The sequence below is a fragment of the Nanorana parkeri genome, unplaced genomic scaffold (genome assembly GCF_000935625.1).
Source record: "Nanorana parkeri isolate BGI_ZX_2015 unplaced genomic scaffold, ASM93562v1 scaffold637, whole genome shotgun sequence".
Classification (NCBI taxonomy): Eukaryota; Metazoa; Chordata; class Amphibia; order Anura; family Dicroglossidae; genus Nanorana; species Nanorana parkeri.
The window spans coordinates 789,338-805,121 of record NW_017306905.1 but is presented as its reverse complement, the minus strand read 5'-3'; the positions used below and the strand labels follow the sequence as shown (position 1 = coordinate 805,121).

Sequence of the window (15,784 nt, the reverse complement as noted above, 5' to 3'; positions counted from 1 at the left end):
CCGGCGGCCCCCCCATCTCTGCGCCGGGAGTGTCGGATGAACGGATGATCCGACACTCTCGGCGCAGAGATGGGGGGCCCGCTGGCCGCTGGGTACCGATCTGGCACTGGGACTGTGCTGGGCCCCCTAGAGGCCCGAGGCCCTGGTGCGTCCGCACCGCCTGCACCGGCGGTAGTTCCGCCACTGATCCTAACCACCATGTAGAACCAAAGGAAAGAGAGGTTGTAGTTGGTTGGGGGTGTGCAGTGCTGGCATTTGTTGCTTTATACACTTTTATTCACTATTATACTGGATTTGCTGTGAATTTCAATAAAGTCTGAAGTATTGGAATTCTCTGGATAGTGCGGTCTGTTCGTATACTACTACAATCCTAACCACCATGCCATGTAATATTCAATCTGACGCCAGTAAGGACTTACCTTCCGTGCTGTTGTCCAACATAACTGTATGGCAAAGTGCTATCCCCCTAAAGAATTCTCGGAGCAAAGGGTCTTGATTTTGATGCAATTCTTCCACCAGGGTTTGATCATAGAATTTAAAGGCTTCGTTTGCATACATATTCCAAGTAAATGACACCTTCTGTAAAAATAGAAATATAACTATATAGAAATATAGCTCCGTTGATGTATAATTGCACTGCCTTTGGGAAACTATCTTGGAAACGCTCCGTTCTCCTTAGAGTCTATAACCCTCGATCTACATTCTCCTGACGAATTATCCAAGCCTTTTCAATGCTTTTCTGTATGTCCTTGTTATTTTTTTTAAAAAATGTTGCGTTATCTTGAAATAAATAAAGACTGCAAATACTTCACTTGCAGTAAAATGGAATAAGTGTATTGTCACTGGCCTTGGGCTAGTATATGGCTTTAGAGTCAGACAAATTCAGCTTATATCTGATGCTTCTCACACATATATTTTGTTTTTTAACATATTACAATTAATATTACAATTAATTAATGCAATTAATATTACAGAATTTTGGTTTATTGATTGCAGCATAATTTTACAGCTAAACTGTCTGTCCCTGATCTGAACTGGGTGGAGGCAGAGGAGGCATCAGGTGTCACATAGACTCCTTATATCTCCATAAGGAGTACCTATTACTGCCCCAGTAATATCACATATGGTGCCTTAGTAGCACTCTCATTACAGCAGTAATGTGATAAAGCTAAACAATGTTTAAAACATTTCAATATATTAAAATCGTTTCTTAAAACAATTCCTACCCAAATGTATGAAAATTCACAGTCAGAACGCATGTACATATATAAATGTGGTTCATGCTCTAGCTATCCCCTGGCACACCAGCCGATGAAGAATAATTTTAGGGACATCATTTTAGTTTAATCCAGAAAAGATTACCAGAAAATGTTTTTACTCTACGATAGATATTAAACAAACTAAAACAATTTTTTTTTACATCTGTGTCCATTTCTTTACTTGTGGAATAGTATCAATTATATAAATTATGTAAATTATTAAACAAACTAAAACAAATATTTTCACAGTTCTTATTATAAAAATATATATTCAGGGTATTTAATTTAGGCTATATATATATTGCACTATGTATGGTAAAAATGTAGTGAAAGTCATTTTGGCATTCAAATCAGTTAAAAAGGTATCATTGAGAAAACCACTAAATACCAAAAATTCTAAATTCTGTCTGGTCACAAATGTTTTGACTACCCCTAGACACAAAAAAGTTAAAGGAAATATGCGCTTAAAAAAAAAAAAAAAGATAAACCCTTGTATCTTCTTTTACCAGCTCCACAGAATTAATTAGCATGGGACATGTGGCCCAAACTGGAGATGAGGAAGATAGAGTCTGGCTCAGAGCAAAAATAGCCAGTCTGATCAGACCTCACCTTTGAGAGCTAGCTAGTAAACATGGTGCCAGTGTTAACAGTACCTCAAGTTTTTCTTCTTTTCCTGATGTTGTTCCTGAAAAAAGAGGTAAGTGTAAGTTATTGTTTTCTGTGTGGTACAACCATTTTGTGTTTTTTTTTATTTTTAGTTCAATCTAATTTTATTAAATGTTTCAAATCCAAAATGTATCATGTTGTTTAGTAAATATCAGGTGAATTGCCTATGAGACTTTAAAAGAAGTTGAGTGTATGTTATAAAAACAAATTAGCACTTTGTAGCTACCCTAGAGACTTCTACTATGTTACCTATTGTGTAGGTATGCAGCAGTATCACTATGCAAAACTGATATCTTCACTTATTGTTTGGCAGCAATTTGTTTACTATTTTTGTTTTATGTTTTTGTTTATTCAGCCATATGGATGAACTAAAATAAATCTACTAGTGTATGATTAGCTTAAAAAGATTCAGGAGATAGAGTCTAACTGTTCTTGTAAGTGCCACATGGTCTTCACAAGCAAGTGTTTGTACAGTGACTGCCTCTCAGATTCCTGGAATAACATTACTTCGCTGCCATAAAGTATTGATTTATCTTCAGGATATAGTATGAAACACTGTATTGCACCATCAGATGCTAGCTAGACAGAGGAAAGTGAACTGCTATGACATTTGTTGGTGTTATAATGCCAATATTGTGATTCTGTTTGCATTAACCATTTACTTTATTTTCAATATGCAGCTGCTGAATAAAGTTACATATTTACCATTGTCTGTATCACTGTGTCAAGGGACTTTGCAGGTGTAACCAGATACAGGCAGGTAGAAGCTGTACCTGCATAAGCCTGAGCATTCAAAAATTGCTAGGAGATAAACCTGTAAGGAATCCCAGCATGATAAACAAACTGCCCATTTATAAAATGAAATGGTAGCGGATGGATGAGCAGATGAGTCTAAAGACTTCTGGCCTTGAGATCTGGTGCTTGAGTGGGATGTAGATTATGATTGTCTACAAGGTACTACTGTAGTAGATGAAGTATGGGGTTCCTCCACCCTATCCCAAGATCTCCTGTGTTAGAGCAGGCAGACATCCCAAACATTAGGGGTATCAGGAATAACAGTTTCAAAAGCAGAACCAAAGAGACACCTACCCTTTAAGGATGAGTAAATCAAATGTTACTTTAGCATCCTTGGCATGCCAGGAACAAAGCCAAAGCACACTATGCATCTGAACAGATATTACACACATATCAGACACAACCTTAGGTGTTTGCAAGAAACCTTTGCAACAGAAAAGCAGGGCACCAGACAGTGGTTTCAAAAGCTCCAGGGTATCCTTGATCCCCTGATCCTTACTGACATGGATTCACAAATCTGAGTCGCTGCCAGCAAGGAATGGACAGTTATACCAGATAGTTTAAACTGAGACCTATGAAGGGAATCCAACTGATAATCAGTGAAATTCCTAAAGGTTGTAACAGAACATTATGAACCCTGTTTAATGGTATGTTTGTTAAGCTAAATGACTGGTGTTCCTAGAGTGGGCAGAGACCACTCATCAGTAAATTTCCTTTTAGAGGGAAAAATCTCCTTCACATTATCAGGAGGAAGACATGTTTTCTTTCCAGTGCACATAGGGGAAGGTTTTATATACCAAGTGTACAGGGAAAGTCTTTGAGGCAAAAGCTCAAAAAGACCATATGCCTGGAATAGCAGGCAGATCCTCCAATTGCAGGGTAGAATGCACTGCATCAGAGTACCAAAGAGTCCTTGTAAGGCTGAGTCATATGGAACTTGTTGAAATAAATGCTCTTCAAAAGAAGGCTCTGAATACTATATTAGAGGTTGTAATAGGGCCATCAGTCACACAAAGAGGTGGAAGTCTAGTAGGGACAGAATTGGGTTCTGTTGTAGAAGGCTCCAGTGCCAGTGTATTTAGAACCCCTGCATACAGACTGATAAGGGTCTTGTGGTCATATGGGACGTCTCAGGCTTGCACCGAGGAGCTGTATAAGACTCAAATGAGGATGACCCAATAAGGGTCCCAGGATAGATGGTGTAGATGTTGTTTCCTTCTGGTAAAGCAAGAAATTATCCCTAACAACAATAAAGGAGTATGGGACGCAGAAAATAATCTTAGGTGGCTGGAAGTGACCAAGTCACTATAGGCAGGCAGTGAAATGAGACCAGAGAAAGGTTCATTAATGAAGTGCATAAAAAGCAGCAGAAGTGAGAAGTTGCTTCCTCTAGGCTGTAAGGTGGGAAAAGGAGGAGAGTGTGCACATGACACTTCATCTATTGGATGACGTCTGCGCTTAGTTACCTCAGCCTTAACTGTTTCCTCTGTAAGATGGCTGTGGCAGAAATTATAAAATGGCCCCCCAATGGTACCAACTGTGTGCTTTTGCCTGGCTAGCCTTATCCATTATGTGATTCTTCACAGACTGGGTCACAGCAGAGGCAGTGCCACAGCTCTGGATATGGGGAGCACTTAAATGACACAGTCCAATCTTTGGCCTAGCAGAAGGCCCTCCAAAGCTGTTGCTGAGGATAAACAGATTATGATAGCCGCTCCAAAGCTTTGAAAAAAACTGAAGAAAAAACATCTACACAGTATCTTGCATTAAAATAAAATACAAAGAAAAGACAAAATTTGATTTTTTTTTTCTCAGCAGAGCCGAGTAGCACCATTATGGGAGGTGGGGTTATAGAGGGGCTGGGTATAGTATTTTTTGTTTGCCAGTGATATAGAAAACTGATAAACCAGTGGCTAGGGAAAATTTTGGGACTGCACAGTTTCGGGATCCCAATTTGGCAAACGCATTGCAAAATGTAAAGGTGATAAACTGTAAAGGGTGTCATTATTTTTGGCCATGACTGCGTGTATTAATATATATTTTAGCCACTTGATAGCCTACTGTGTAGAACAGGGGTCTCAAACCTCCGGCCCTCCAGCTGTGGTGAAACTACAAATCCCATGATGCATCTCTCTTCTGGAGTCATGTCTGTGGTTGTGAGAACATTGCAATGCCTCATGGGATTTGCCATGTATCAAAATGCAGCTGCTCCTATGTAAAATGACTAGTAAGAATATAAAAATATATCACATAGAAAATTAAATAATGTTTGCAAGACAATATTGCCAGAAGAAACTTTGTTCGTCCCCCAACAAAAAAACAGATGAATGCATTACTTTCTTTTTCCTAAATTATGACAAAGTTATAAGCGAAAAAAACAGGCCCAATGCAGAATTAAAAAAATGCTCTAGTCCGTAAAGGTTATAAAAGTACAAGAGTTAAAGTAGCTAAAGTTGCTTTTTTTAATGGCTTAATGCAAAACATTTTTAATTAGAGAAATTACCATAGATCTTCTGCCCAATGCAGCATTTCTTGAAAGTCATAATGTTTTGTGTGAGGGTGCCTGTTTTATCTGTGAATATGTAATCTATCTGCCCCAACAGGTCAGAAAGGCTGGAGGCTCTTGCCTGAGCTGGTACATCTGATTCTGAGTAGTACATCTCTAAATCCTGGCTGATAAATTTGTTGTGGACCGCATGCATTAGTTCCAACCTGTGAAAGTTATATAAACAGGATGTGTAATAAACAGTAAAATTAAAGTATACAGACACAATTTCTATACCATCTCTCCTCCACCAGCATTTACAGAATAAGTTACGATTACCAACAGCCCCCAAAATCTGGGTCCCTCTGTCCTTTGACGCACTGTACCGTACGCTGTATGTGCATTGTTTAAAAACCAATTCTTAGTCATTAACATATGGATGAATGGGGTTCACAGTGTGCAATCACAATTACAGCTGAAGCTTTTGATGACTATATATATATATATATATATATACATACATATACATATATACATACACACTGTATATCTAAAGCAAACCTGTCAAGTATGTGCTTACAATAGTAACAATACTACTGAAGTACAGGCACATTGCTGCATATACTATATAGAGGTTCTTGACTGCTGTCTAATGTGCAGCTAAGCTCCACCTCTGCCATTTACCAGTACAATGCCAGAGCCTCAGAGGCCAGTACAAGCTTCTAAACTGTACTTTTAAATGGTGGGCTTCGCTGCAAGTCTAGCAGAAGCCAAGGACTTCTGTATAGTGTGATTCTGAGAGGGACTTAGACATACAGAATTCAGTTAGAGGAAAAACAAAGGTACTTCCTGGCACCATAGCACAGTGCCTGCACTTTTCCAGTACAGTTATTTTAAACTCTTTGTTCTTCCTCTAAGACAGTGGTTCTCAACTCATGGGTCGCGACCCAAAAGTGGGTCGCGACACCTTCTGCAGTGGGTCGCGGCGTCCTTCCTGCAAAGAGCGGCCCATGTTCAGGAGGGAGACATAGAGGGGTGTCCCTTTTTAAAGCTGTTGCCTTTCTTCTCTCTTTCACTAGCACACTCATAATAAAAATAAGTTGTACAATTACCTTTGGCTTCTAATATGCTTCTAATATGCAATCTTACACAGAATTGTGCTAAATTAATAATTGACTGTAAATATTACTCACGAGATGTACAGAAAGAAAGGTACAAGCGTGCTCAAAATAGCAAAGTATGCCCAAAAAAAGAGAAAGCCGATGGCAGAAAAGGACAGCCCAGAAAGTTCAGGGATGTAGTTGTATTTCTTCATATACCAATGATTCCAGACTCCAGCTCCAATAGCCATTGCCAGTGACAAAACAATTAACAACACAGATATCTGCAAAGAACAGAACAGACCTGTTAGATCTGCAAATTAATTTGTTAGGCAGTATTTTTAAATACAGTCTTACTTACAAACAGAACACATTTTCCAATTATGCTGTCTATCTTTGTCCTCTTCATTTTCACTTTACCAGAGTTTTTCATAATTTTTGTGTCAACCCCTGAAACGTAAAACAAAACAATGAAATAGTCTAATATTTCTTGTTAATAAACCACATGTATTTCAGACATGGGACCTTTCCAAATCTTAGTGCATCATGGATTATATATGAAAGCATATTTAAACTACAATAGCAAAAACTAAAAAAAAACATTTAAAGTGACCTGGTCACTGACCACAGGGTCACTTAGAGCCATGTCAGATGGGTGATTTTGAAGCAATGATTAATTGTGATACTAGTGATTTAATAACTAGAGTCCCTCTATTTGTCGTTGTTACAAGTTAAACTAGTGCTACAATATTGTGTTGATGAGATCAGCTAAAAAACATTATTTTTCAGCAATTTGAAGCTAAGCCATGCAGGTAAATGTAGACCGATTGTCATTGGCGATCTGGTTGCTGACTTGACTTGTCACTGCCCAAACTCAATTGCCGATTGACTGAGCTACAAAATGCTTTAAAATGTAGTAAAATGTTGGCGTTAGCAGTGTCATAGAAAATAACTAATTTCCTTAGTGAGAATTCTCTCACTAAGTGGATCACTGGGAATAAATTGTCCATCTTTAGTGGCCCTTACAAAAATGACCATCCTGTAAAAGAAGGTGCACTATATTTGCCTTTCCAATGGCTTGAAGCAGCACTGCTTAGGTACTCCCCAGTTGCTGCAGCTATTTGACCGATCGCATGGTTTGAAAACCTGCTCTCTCTGCTGCATAAAATGGGCCTCGTGCCAGCTCATACATCCTGTAGTGATGTACAAGCATGTGGGATGCACTGTGTGTGTGGCAGCATTTCAAGACATGGGTTGTCAGTGAGATAAGTACACTGCTAATTCTTTTACAGGGCTGGTCTTTTTTTGTCAAGTAATCCTGTGGTGATAGCGTCACTTTACTAAAGGTATGTTTTTAGAACAGAAGACTTAATTTGAAACATATGCATCAGAAAGATTTACCCACAGTGGTGGGTAATATTTGGTAAATGTTTTTTCACTGCTTAATAAATATACCCCTGTACACCAATTGTTATTAAAATGGAAATATATTTAATGTGCCACAATATAAAATTCTGAATTTTGATAACAGTATGCAGTTAATGGATGTAATGATAGATATTTAGTATATGAATCCCTTTTTGTATTTTATATGACTTTATTTGTATGCCCATGTTTCAGCACAGCCTGCATGCAGTCTCTCTTTCTGACACACGCCACACACTGCTCATCCCAGAGCAAATGTATGCCTAGACAGACCTACCGTGTGAATGAGTAAGGGGTAGTTGTTACCTCTACTCATTCACCAAATAAACAGTATAATAGTAAATGAACACACAACACTGTGAAAAAAAAACACACAACACCATGAAAAAAAAAAACATAACACAGGTTTTTGACAATTCCTTGAGAGAGAAAGTTCTCTCTCTTAGGTCCGCTCCTCTGTGATTAACATCAGACATTGGGCGGGTGCAATAGCCAGCCTGTTATTGGCTATTTCAATTTGAAATTGCCAATAGCAGGCTTTGTTTATTTCTCGCCCGATGGAAACATTTTGTTGGGCGGCGAGCAGCCAGTATTTTTTTTTTGTCCGGTCTGCAAGACAATGTACATTGCTGAATGATGTTATTGACATTTTTTTAATAATAATAAAGCAATTGTCAAAAACCTATGTTGTGTTTTTTTTTTTTTTAATAAAAAAAACTTTCATGGTGTTGTGTGTTTTTTTAAACTATTTTTACTATTTTATTGTTTATTTAGTGAATGAATAGGGATTACAACTCCCCCTTACTCATTCACAAGGGGGGGGGGGGATCTGGGTGCCCCCTTTATGAAAGCCCCCTATAAGCACCCCTGCTTGCAGAGCCCCACAACCACCAGGCCAGGGTTGTGGGGAAGAGGCCCTTGTCCTCATCGGCATGGGGACAAGGTGCTTTTCCAGGGGGTCCCCCCTGGCAAAGCACCCTCCCCCCTATGTCGAGGGCATGCCTGATATGGTGTGTGGGGTGGGTGGCGGACGCTTGTTTCCCCCCCCCTCCCCCCACTTTCCTGCTCTGCCGGGCTGCTGCTCGGATTAGGGGTCTGGTAAGGGATTTTAGGGGGAACCCAACACCTTTTATTGTTTTTTTTGTCATGGGGTCTCCAACCTAAAATTCCTACCAGACCTGAAGGGTTTGGTATCAATTGCTGGAGAAAACCGCATGCTGTTTTTTTAATTGTTTCTGTGGGCTGTGAAAAGTTAAAAAGAAAAACAGTAAACATCTAATGTTACTTTTCTGCAACATAATTATTGTTTTTAACTCATTCGAAATTAAGGAAATTCGGGATTTATCCAAATCCGAATGTCAAAACGTATTGCCTTTCATTCAATTGAATGCCGAAAAACAAAATAAGAAAACATGCGAAACGTCTATTAACCACTTTGACTATTTTTTTTACCAATTAACTGTTTATGAACCAATATCTGTGTTTTTGCACCAGGGTACATTCTTGTTTAGGTATGCTTTAATTGCATCAGAATTAAATCTGTTTATGATTTGCATTCATGCATTGATATTAGGTGTATTCTGTAAGTATAATATATTTAGTGTATATACATTGGTATCAGAACTGCTCTGGTACTATTCTTTGAACTGTAGTTGTTCAGGCTTTGGTATAAGAGTAGCCATGCAGTAAATAACAGTGAAGGTTTTACGGACCTGCATAAATGACAAGCCCATAACAGTGTGCAGTGTTGCGGATCCTGCAGTCTCTCATAAGAAGGTTTTCAGTATTCAGAGGATACTTTTTTCCTTTCCAGTCCAGGACTCCCACAAAGCTGTTTATGCTGGCATTTGGAGCTTCACATATGATCATACCTTAGATATTTAGACAGATAAAGAAGTAAAAAGAAATCAATCTCAATACAGTGCATCAAAGGACAACCATGCAATTTCTAAATACAGTGTAAAGTATGGCAAATGGGGCAAAATAGGTCGAGCAACAGAAACTATATATAAATGATCATGAAGAAATACATCTATAACTGTACAGAAAATGACAAAAACCTAATGCTACTTATCTCACACATTTATTATGAGAATATTTTCCACACAACTTTGATTTAATGTCTCTAGAAGCATAGGATCTAGAATGAGTTAAGATCCAATAATCTTTGATCTTCGGTCATACAAATAGTGAGGATTGTGACAAGTACAGCTGTGTGAAGAAAAACAAAATGAAGACTTTGGAGTGGCCTAGTCAAAGTCCTGACCTGAATCCTATTGAGATGCTGTGTCATGACCTTAAAAAGGCGGTTCATGCTCGAAAACCTTCCAATGTGGCTAAATTACAACAATTCTGCAAAGATGAGTGGACCAAAATTCCTGCACAGCGCTGTAACAGACTCATTGCAAGTTATCACAAACGCTTGATTGCAGTTCTTGCTGCTAAGGGTGGCCAAACCAGTTATTAGGTTTAGGGGGCAAATACTTTTTCACAGAGGGCCATGTGGGTTTGGATTTTGTTTTCCCTTAATAATAAAAACCTTCCTTTAAAAACTGCATGTTGTGTTTATGTTGTGTGTACTTATCTTTGACTAATATTTAAATCTGTTTGATGATCTGAAACATTAAAGTGTGACAAACGTGCAAAACAATGAAAAATCAGGAAGGGGGCCAACACTTTTTCACACAACTGTATGTCTGTATGCAGTAATCCTCCACCATTTAGAAATTGCTTAGGCAAGTCCATAGTTTAGTCTCAGAAAAATTCCCATCATTGCTGTTCTCTGCTACCAGATTAATTTTAGAATTTTATCAGTTGTTTCTTATGTTTTAATTAGATTAATTAGGCTGCCATGCTGCCTTGTTCCTCCCACCTAATTCCTCCTGTATCTGTTCAGTTTATAAATTCCTGCTGCCAGTGTATTGTAGCCACCTTGCTCTAAGTGGGGTGACTACTTAAATTTAGTTTGCTGAGATTGCATTCAGTCTGGCTATAGTCTATAGTCTGTAAAGTCTGTACTCATTTGGTCTTCCCTAAAGATTCTGTTATTGATTACATCTGCCTGCTACAGAGATCTCACAATGTCTGCCAGCTATGGTGCTTTAACACAGTGTCATCATACTTCTTGTTCAAAGACCCTCTGCACCAGAGGGTCTCAAAGTATCGGCCTGCGGACCAATTTCGGCCTGTGAACTGGTACAATGCGGCCCACAGCCAGCTGACAATTCAGGCATGCAGTCACAGACTGCGTACCTGACTTGCGGGAACAGCTATATGGTCTGGATTTCATAGTCTGGAACTCAGTAGTTCCTTTCGGCCAGAGCTCTGATAGCCCTCACTGAATGCCGGCCAAAATGAAGGATTAGTAATGTGTGTAATGTGTAAAATTAGTTTCTGTGGGCTTCTGTGTGTGCGTGTGCATATTTCTGCGTGTGAGTGAATGTGTGACTCAGTTGGTCCTCTATGATTTAAATTAAAACCTGTGGGAAAAAAACCACACAAACATATACTGACACTGCAAACATACTGATAAGATACACACAGAAACATTAACACACATACCAACATTACTCACAGAAATTCTGGCAATACACACAGAAATCCTGGCAATACACACACACACACACAAAACATCATAAACACAGATACTGACATTATAAAACACACGCAGATATTAACACTGCTACTGTATATAGTTACAATTTGTTTTGAAGTATGATATTTTTTTTACATTTGGCAAGCAGCCCCCATGGGAGAAGAAAATTTGTCAAGTGAATTGAGTTTGAGACCCCTGCTCTACACTGTGAAGCTGGTGATATGGCGAGTCTGGAGTTCTGTATTCCTCCGATGTCTGCAGCCCTAACCCTCTCTCCCTGTTTGCTATTGGTTCTAATAAAGCGTCCTAAAAACTCTAAAAGTGACTGGCGCACATTCTTGCTAAGGATCCATTCCTGAAGTGAAATGTCAGCCCCTCCTGCCCCCAGCATCCAGGAGGGTGCTACAGTTCATACCCCCTTTCCTTTTGACTTGATAAAGAGGTTTTTTTCCTCTAAATGTGTTGCCACCTTTCCCATCTACCCCCTCCAGCCACACATCCTATTGCCTTTCTACCAGTGCTGCAGGAACCGCTGTGCTACTGACAATTCTCCCAATACCAGCCTGGAGGCATTCAAAGGAGATGTGGCCCCTCTGACTCTTACCATTTGCAAGCGCCAGCAACTGCCTGCCTGTGAGAAGGACTACTGTGTAGGTTAACCGATTTTCAGGGACATTGGGTGAATTACAACATGTACTTCCACTGACAGCCACATTAGCGGATTATTTGCCTTGAGTGCCACAATGTTAACTTTCTGTTTTAATATAGTAGTTTTATTTTTATTTACGACCAAGTCTCCCTAGTCGTCTTTTATATTTTTTCCCTAGCATCAACCTGACCGCCTTCTTGTTCCATACATTGGCTGTTGGAGTGCGTTCAGAGATGTCATACTTTTGATCTGTGCTTCCGTGAAGGTAAGGATTTTTCTTCGGGGTCCACTATACGATCGATCTAGGTGCTTCACCACTTAATTTTTTTTAGTGTATTTGCTATCTGTAATTTGGGCATTGCCATCGCCACATTTAGTGTGCTAGGGCGCTTTGCCCTTTTTTTTTCTTTTATGTTCATTAATGAATGTTAGCGGTTCTCCTACTGCTCTCCAACCTGGCTTTTACCATGAAAGTCCGAGGCACCCAGGAGGGACAGGTATGCCCAGGACACATGGGTGGGGGTGGCCTTCATTCACATGCAGAAGACAAAACCACTTCCACTACATAGCCGGCAGCCAGGAGTAAAAATATAAACACACTCCTGGCTTCTATAACCACCAGAAGTACATTTACAAGCTGGCACTGCCATCAGGTTAATAAGTAATTAAGTAAAAAACATAATAGTAACGTTGGGAGTAATGAATGGGTTAAAAGTTACTTATAGTGATTTTGTAAGTACCTTCTTTATTTATTGCATTCTGGATTAAAAATACAGCTTTTACTTCTTTAAAAAAAAAAAAAAAAGTTAATACTAAGTCACTATGTATTGCATATAAATATCAGTATTTTACCATTTGGTTTTATTTCTGATACAAACTGATTTTTGTATTTCATGTTATCTATAGAATGAGACTGCATCAGTTGATTGATTGGTTTACTTGTTACCTAGAGTTTCTATTTAAAGCAGTCTTAGTTTGTTGGTGTATAGCTATCTTTATGCTGAACTGATTACTCACCATCAAATTCTGACAATGCTTGTTCAGTCTGCAGTGCATAGTGTGCAACCACTGGGGCTTGACGGAATTTGAGATTGGTCTCTCTATAATCAACACAATATTTGCAATGTAAATGTATGAATAATACCAAGATGCTAATATACTGTACATTATGAATTATAAATAAAACATCACTTTTTTTATATGTTACAGTAACTGATTTGTTTACTGTTGCCTTAAATTGTTGTTTCTATGTTTACCACCCTCTACACGCCCCCCCCCCTTGCCATTTGTACTATTAATAGATTAAGTCCGCGAGGGAATAAAACCAAATGTGATCTTTAGGAAATAGTGTTGTGGTAAAGTTACTTCGGTATAGCAAAGGCTACGGGACAGTACCATATCTTGGGAAAGGGGGCACAGATTCTAGAGACTGTCACTGAGAGGTTACTTCACACAATCTGTAGACTAGTTGCTGAGGGGTAACTACACATAGTCTGGAGACCAGTCACTGAGGGATTGATAAAAACTAATGCATGAACACATTGGAGGGGATTGTGTGTGCTGGAGTGTAAAGCTCAGTAGTGACATAGATAATAAAAAGTGAGCTGTGTTCCAGAGTGCAGATCTCAGTGGTAAAATGTGTACAGGAGGATGAAATGTGTGATAGAATGAAGATCTTAGTGGCAACATGGATATTAAAAAATGAGCTGTGTGCTGAAGTGCAGATCTTAGTGGTCACATGGGTGGTAGAGGGTGAAATGTGTGCTAGAATGTAGACCTTAGTGGTGAATGGATACTGAAAAGTGAGCTGTGTACTGGAGTGCAGATCTCAGTGGTGATGTGGACAGTGGAAAGTGAGCTGTGTGCTGAAGTGCAGATCTCAGTGGTGATGTGCGTAGTGGAGGGTGAAATCAGTGGCGGAACTACCGCCGGTGCAGCTGGACCGGGGCCTCAGCCTGGGGGGCCCAGCACAGTCCCTGTGCATAGATGGTTTGGGCAGCCATGGGGACTCGGACAGCAGTGATTGTTATATAAAGTATTGTTGGGATGTGTAGTTCTCTATAGCCTCTGCCATTCTGCATTGCTGTAAATATTAGGGATGCACCGATATATCGGCCGCCAAAACATATCGGACGAAAAGGGCACTTTTGGCTAAATGCCGAAAGTGCCATTTTCCTGCCGATACATCGGCGCATCCCTGCTTTCTTTCCTCCCCGCTGGGCACTGCTCTGTGTCCCAGCGGGGTGGAGAGAAAGTGTGACAGCCGGCCGAGCATTGCGGGAGGAGAGCACTGTATTTGTGGGGGGGTGGCCCAAAAAATCTTGTACCAGGGCCCTTTGTTCCTTAGGTCCGCCACTGGGTGAAATGTGTGCTGGAGTGTTATTGGTGACATCGATATTGAAAAGTGAGCTGTGTGCTAGAGTGCAGATCTCAGTGGTGCAATTATGTGTAAAATCCACGCTTTTGTTGTTTCCTTTCAATATAATGTGTCAGCAGCAGTGAAAACAAGTGAATCCTATAATCACTCTCTGAAATCTCAAAATAATAAAGTCACTCTGCTAAAAAATCGAATAAGTTTTAGATTTATTAGCGCAGTGACTTTACTATTTTCAGATCTCAGTAATGATGGAACAGTGGACAGTGGAAAGTGAACTGTGTGCTCAAGTGCAGATCTCAGTGGTGACATGGATCTGGAGGGTGAAATGTGTGCTGGAATGTAGATCTTATTGGTGACATGGATATTGCAAAGTCAACTGTTTACTGGAGTGCAGATCTCAGTGGTGATGTGGACAGTGGAAAGTGACCTGTGTGCTGGAGTGCAGATATCAGTGCTGACATGGATAATATAGGGTGATATGTGTGCTGGAATGTAGATCATATTGGTGATATGGATATAAAAAAGTGAGCTGAGTGCTGGAGTGCAGATCTTAGTGTAGACTGGGGCCCATATACTGTACTAGGGAAATAAACTGCGTTAGTGGCGGTGGTTGATATCTCAGTGAAACAAGAACCTGGAATTCTTTTAAATACTTCAAACCATATATAGGAAGGATATAGGATATCATATATGGGAATGTGGTATGTAATGGACTTTTTATTAAATCTGTTTCCTATAAACTGCTAGCTAGATTAAAAAAAAAAAATACAGGTTAATGTTCATACCTGCAGCAATGTGTGTGTGCTAAGTGGAAAGTGTAACCATTATAATCACATTATTATGACAGTAAAATAATCCTGTCATGAGAAAATATGTAGGCTGTCATTAATAACCTCTCTGTAAATGCTAGATACTTGGCTGTCATGCTGTTGACTTTCTAAATCACTGGTGTAAAACAAATATAGAGATATACATGATGTGCCACATAATAGTCCCAGGTTTGTGACCCAGACATAGTGAGACAATACACAGCCAGACAAGCACTATTTTAAGAAATAAGCCTGAGACAGAGGCGTATCAACTATTAAATGCACCTATGGCATTCCAGCCAGCTTCTGGCCACCACTGATGTCACTGGTTTCAAGGAGCTCAGCGGGACACCTGCCAGATTGAAAAAAAGTCAGCTGTCTCAGTGGATGAGTGAACTTTCGCTAGCCCCAGAGTTTTTTTGGGGGCTCCGGCCCCCCCCCCCCCCCCCCCCTTCAAGTGGCGCTCAGGGCACGTGCCATAGGTGCCATGGACTGGATATGCCACTGGCCTGAGATGCCAGTTGCCATATTTCTTTCATGACAGATACAGTATACTTTAATGAAGACATGCAGGGAACAGGGTATTTATGCTGAAGGGAAAACTAGTGAGAAAGCTATGAAATG

General features: G+C 39.8%; 1 protein-coding gene across 1 annotated transcript in view; it reads right to left on the bottom strand.

Moving 5' to 3' along the window:
* LOC108792398 (phospholipid-transporting ATPase IC-like) overlaps positions 1–15,784 on the bottom strand; it is a 113,788-nt gene that overhangs the window by 38,168 nt on the left and 59,836 nt on the right. Inside the window, 6 exon segments of the mRNA XM_018563166.1 lie at positions 420–599; positions 5,203–5,432; positions 6,399–6,589; positions 6,667–6,755; positions 9,443–9,601; positions 12,992–13,074. Of these exon segments, the coding sequence (XP_018418668.1) occupies positions 420–599; positions 5,203–5,432; positions 6,399–6,589; positions 6,667–6,755; positions 9,443–9,601; positions 12,992–13,074 (932 nt within the window).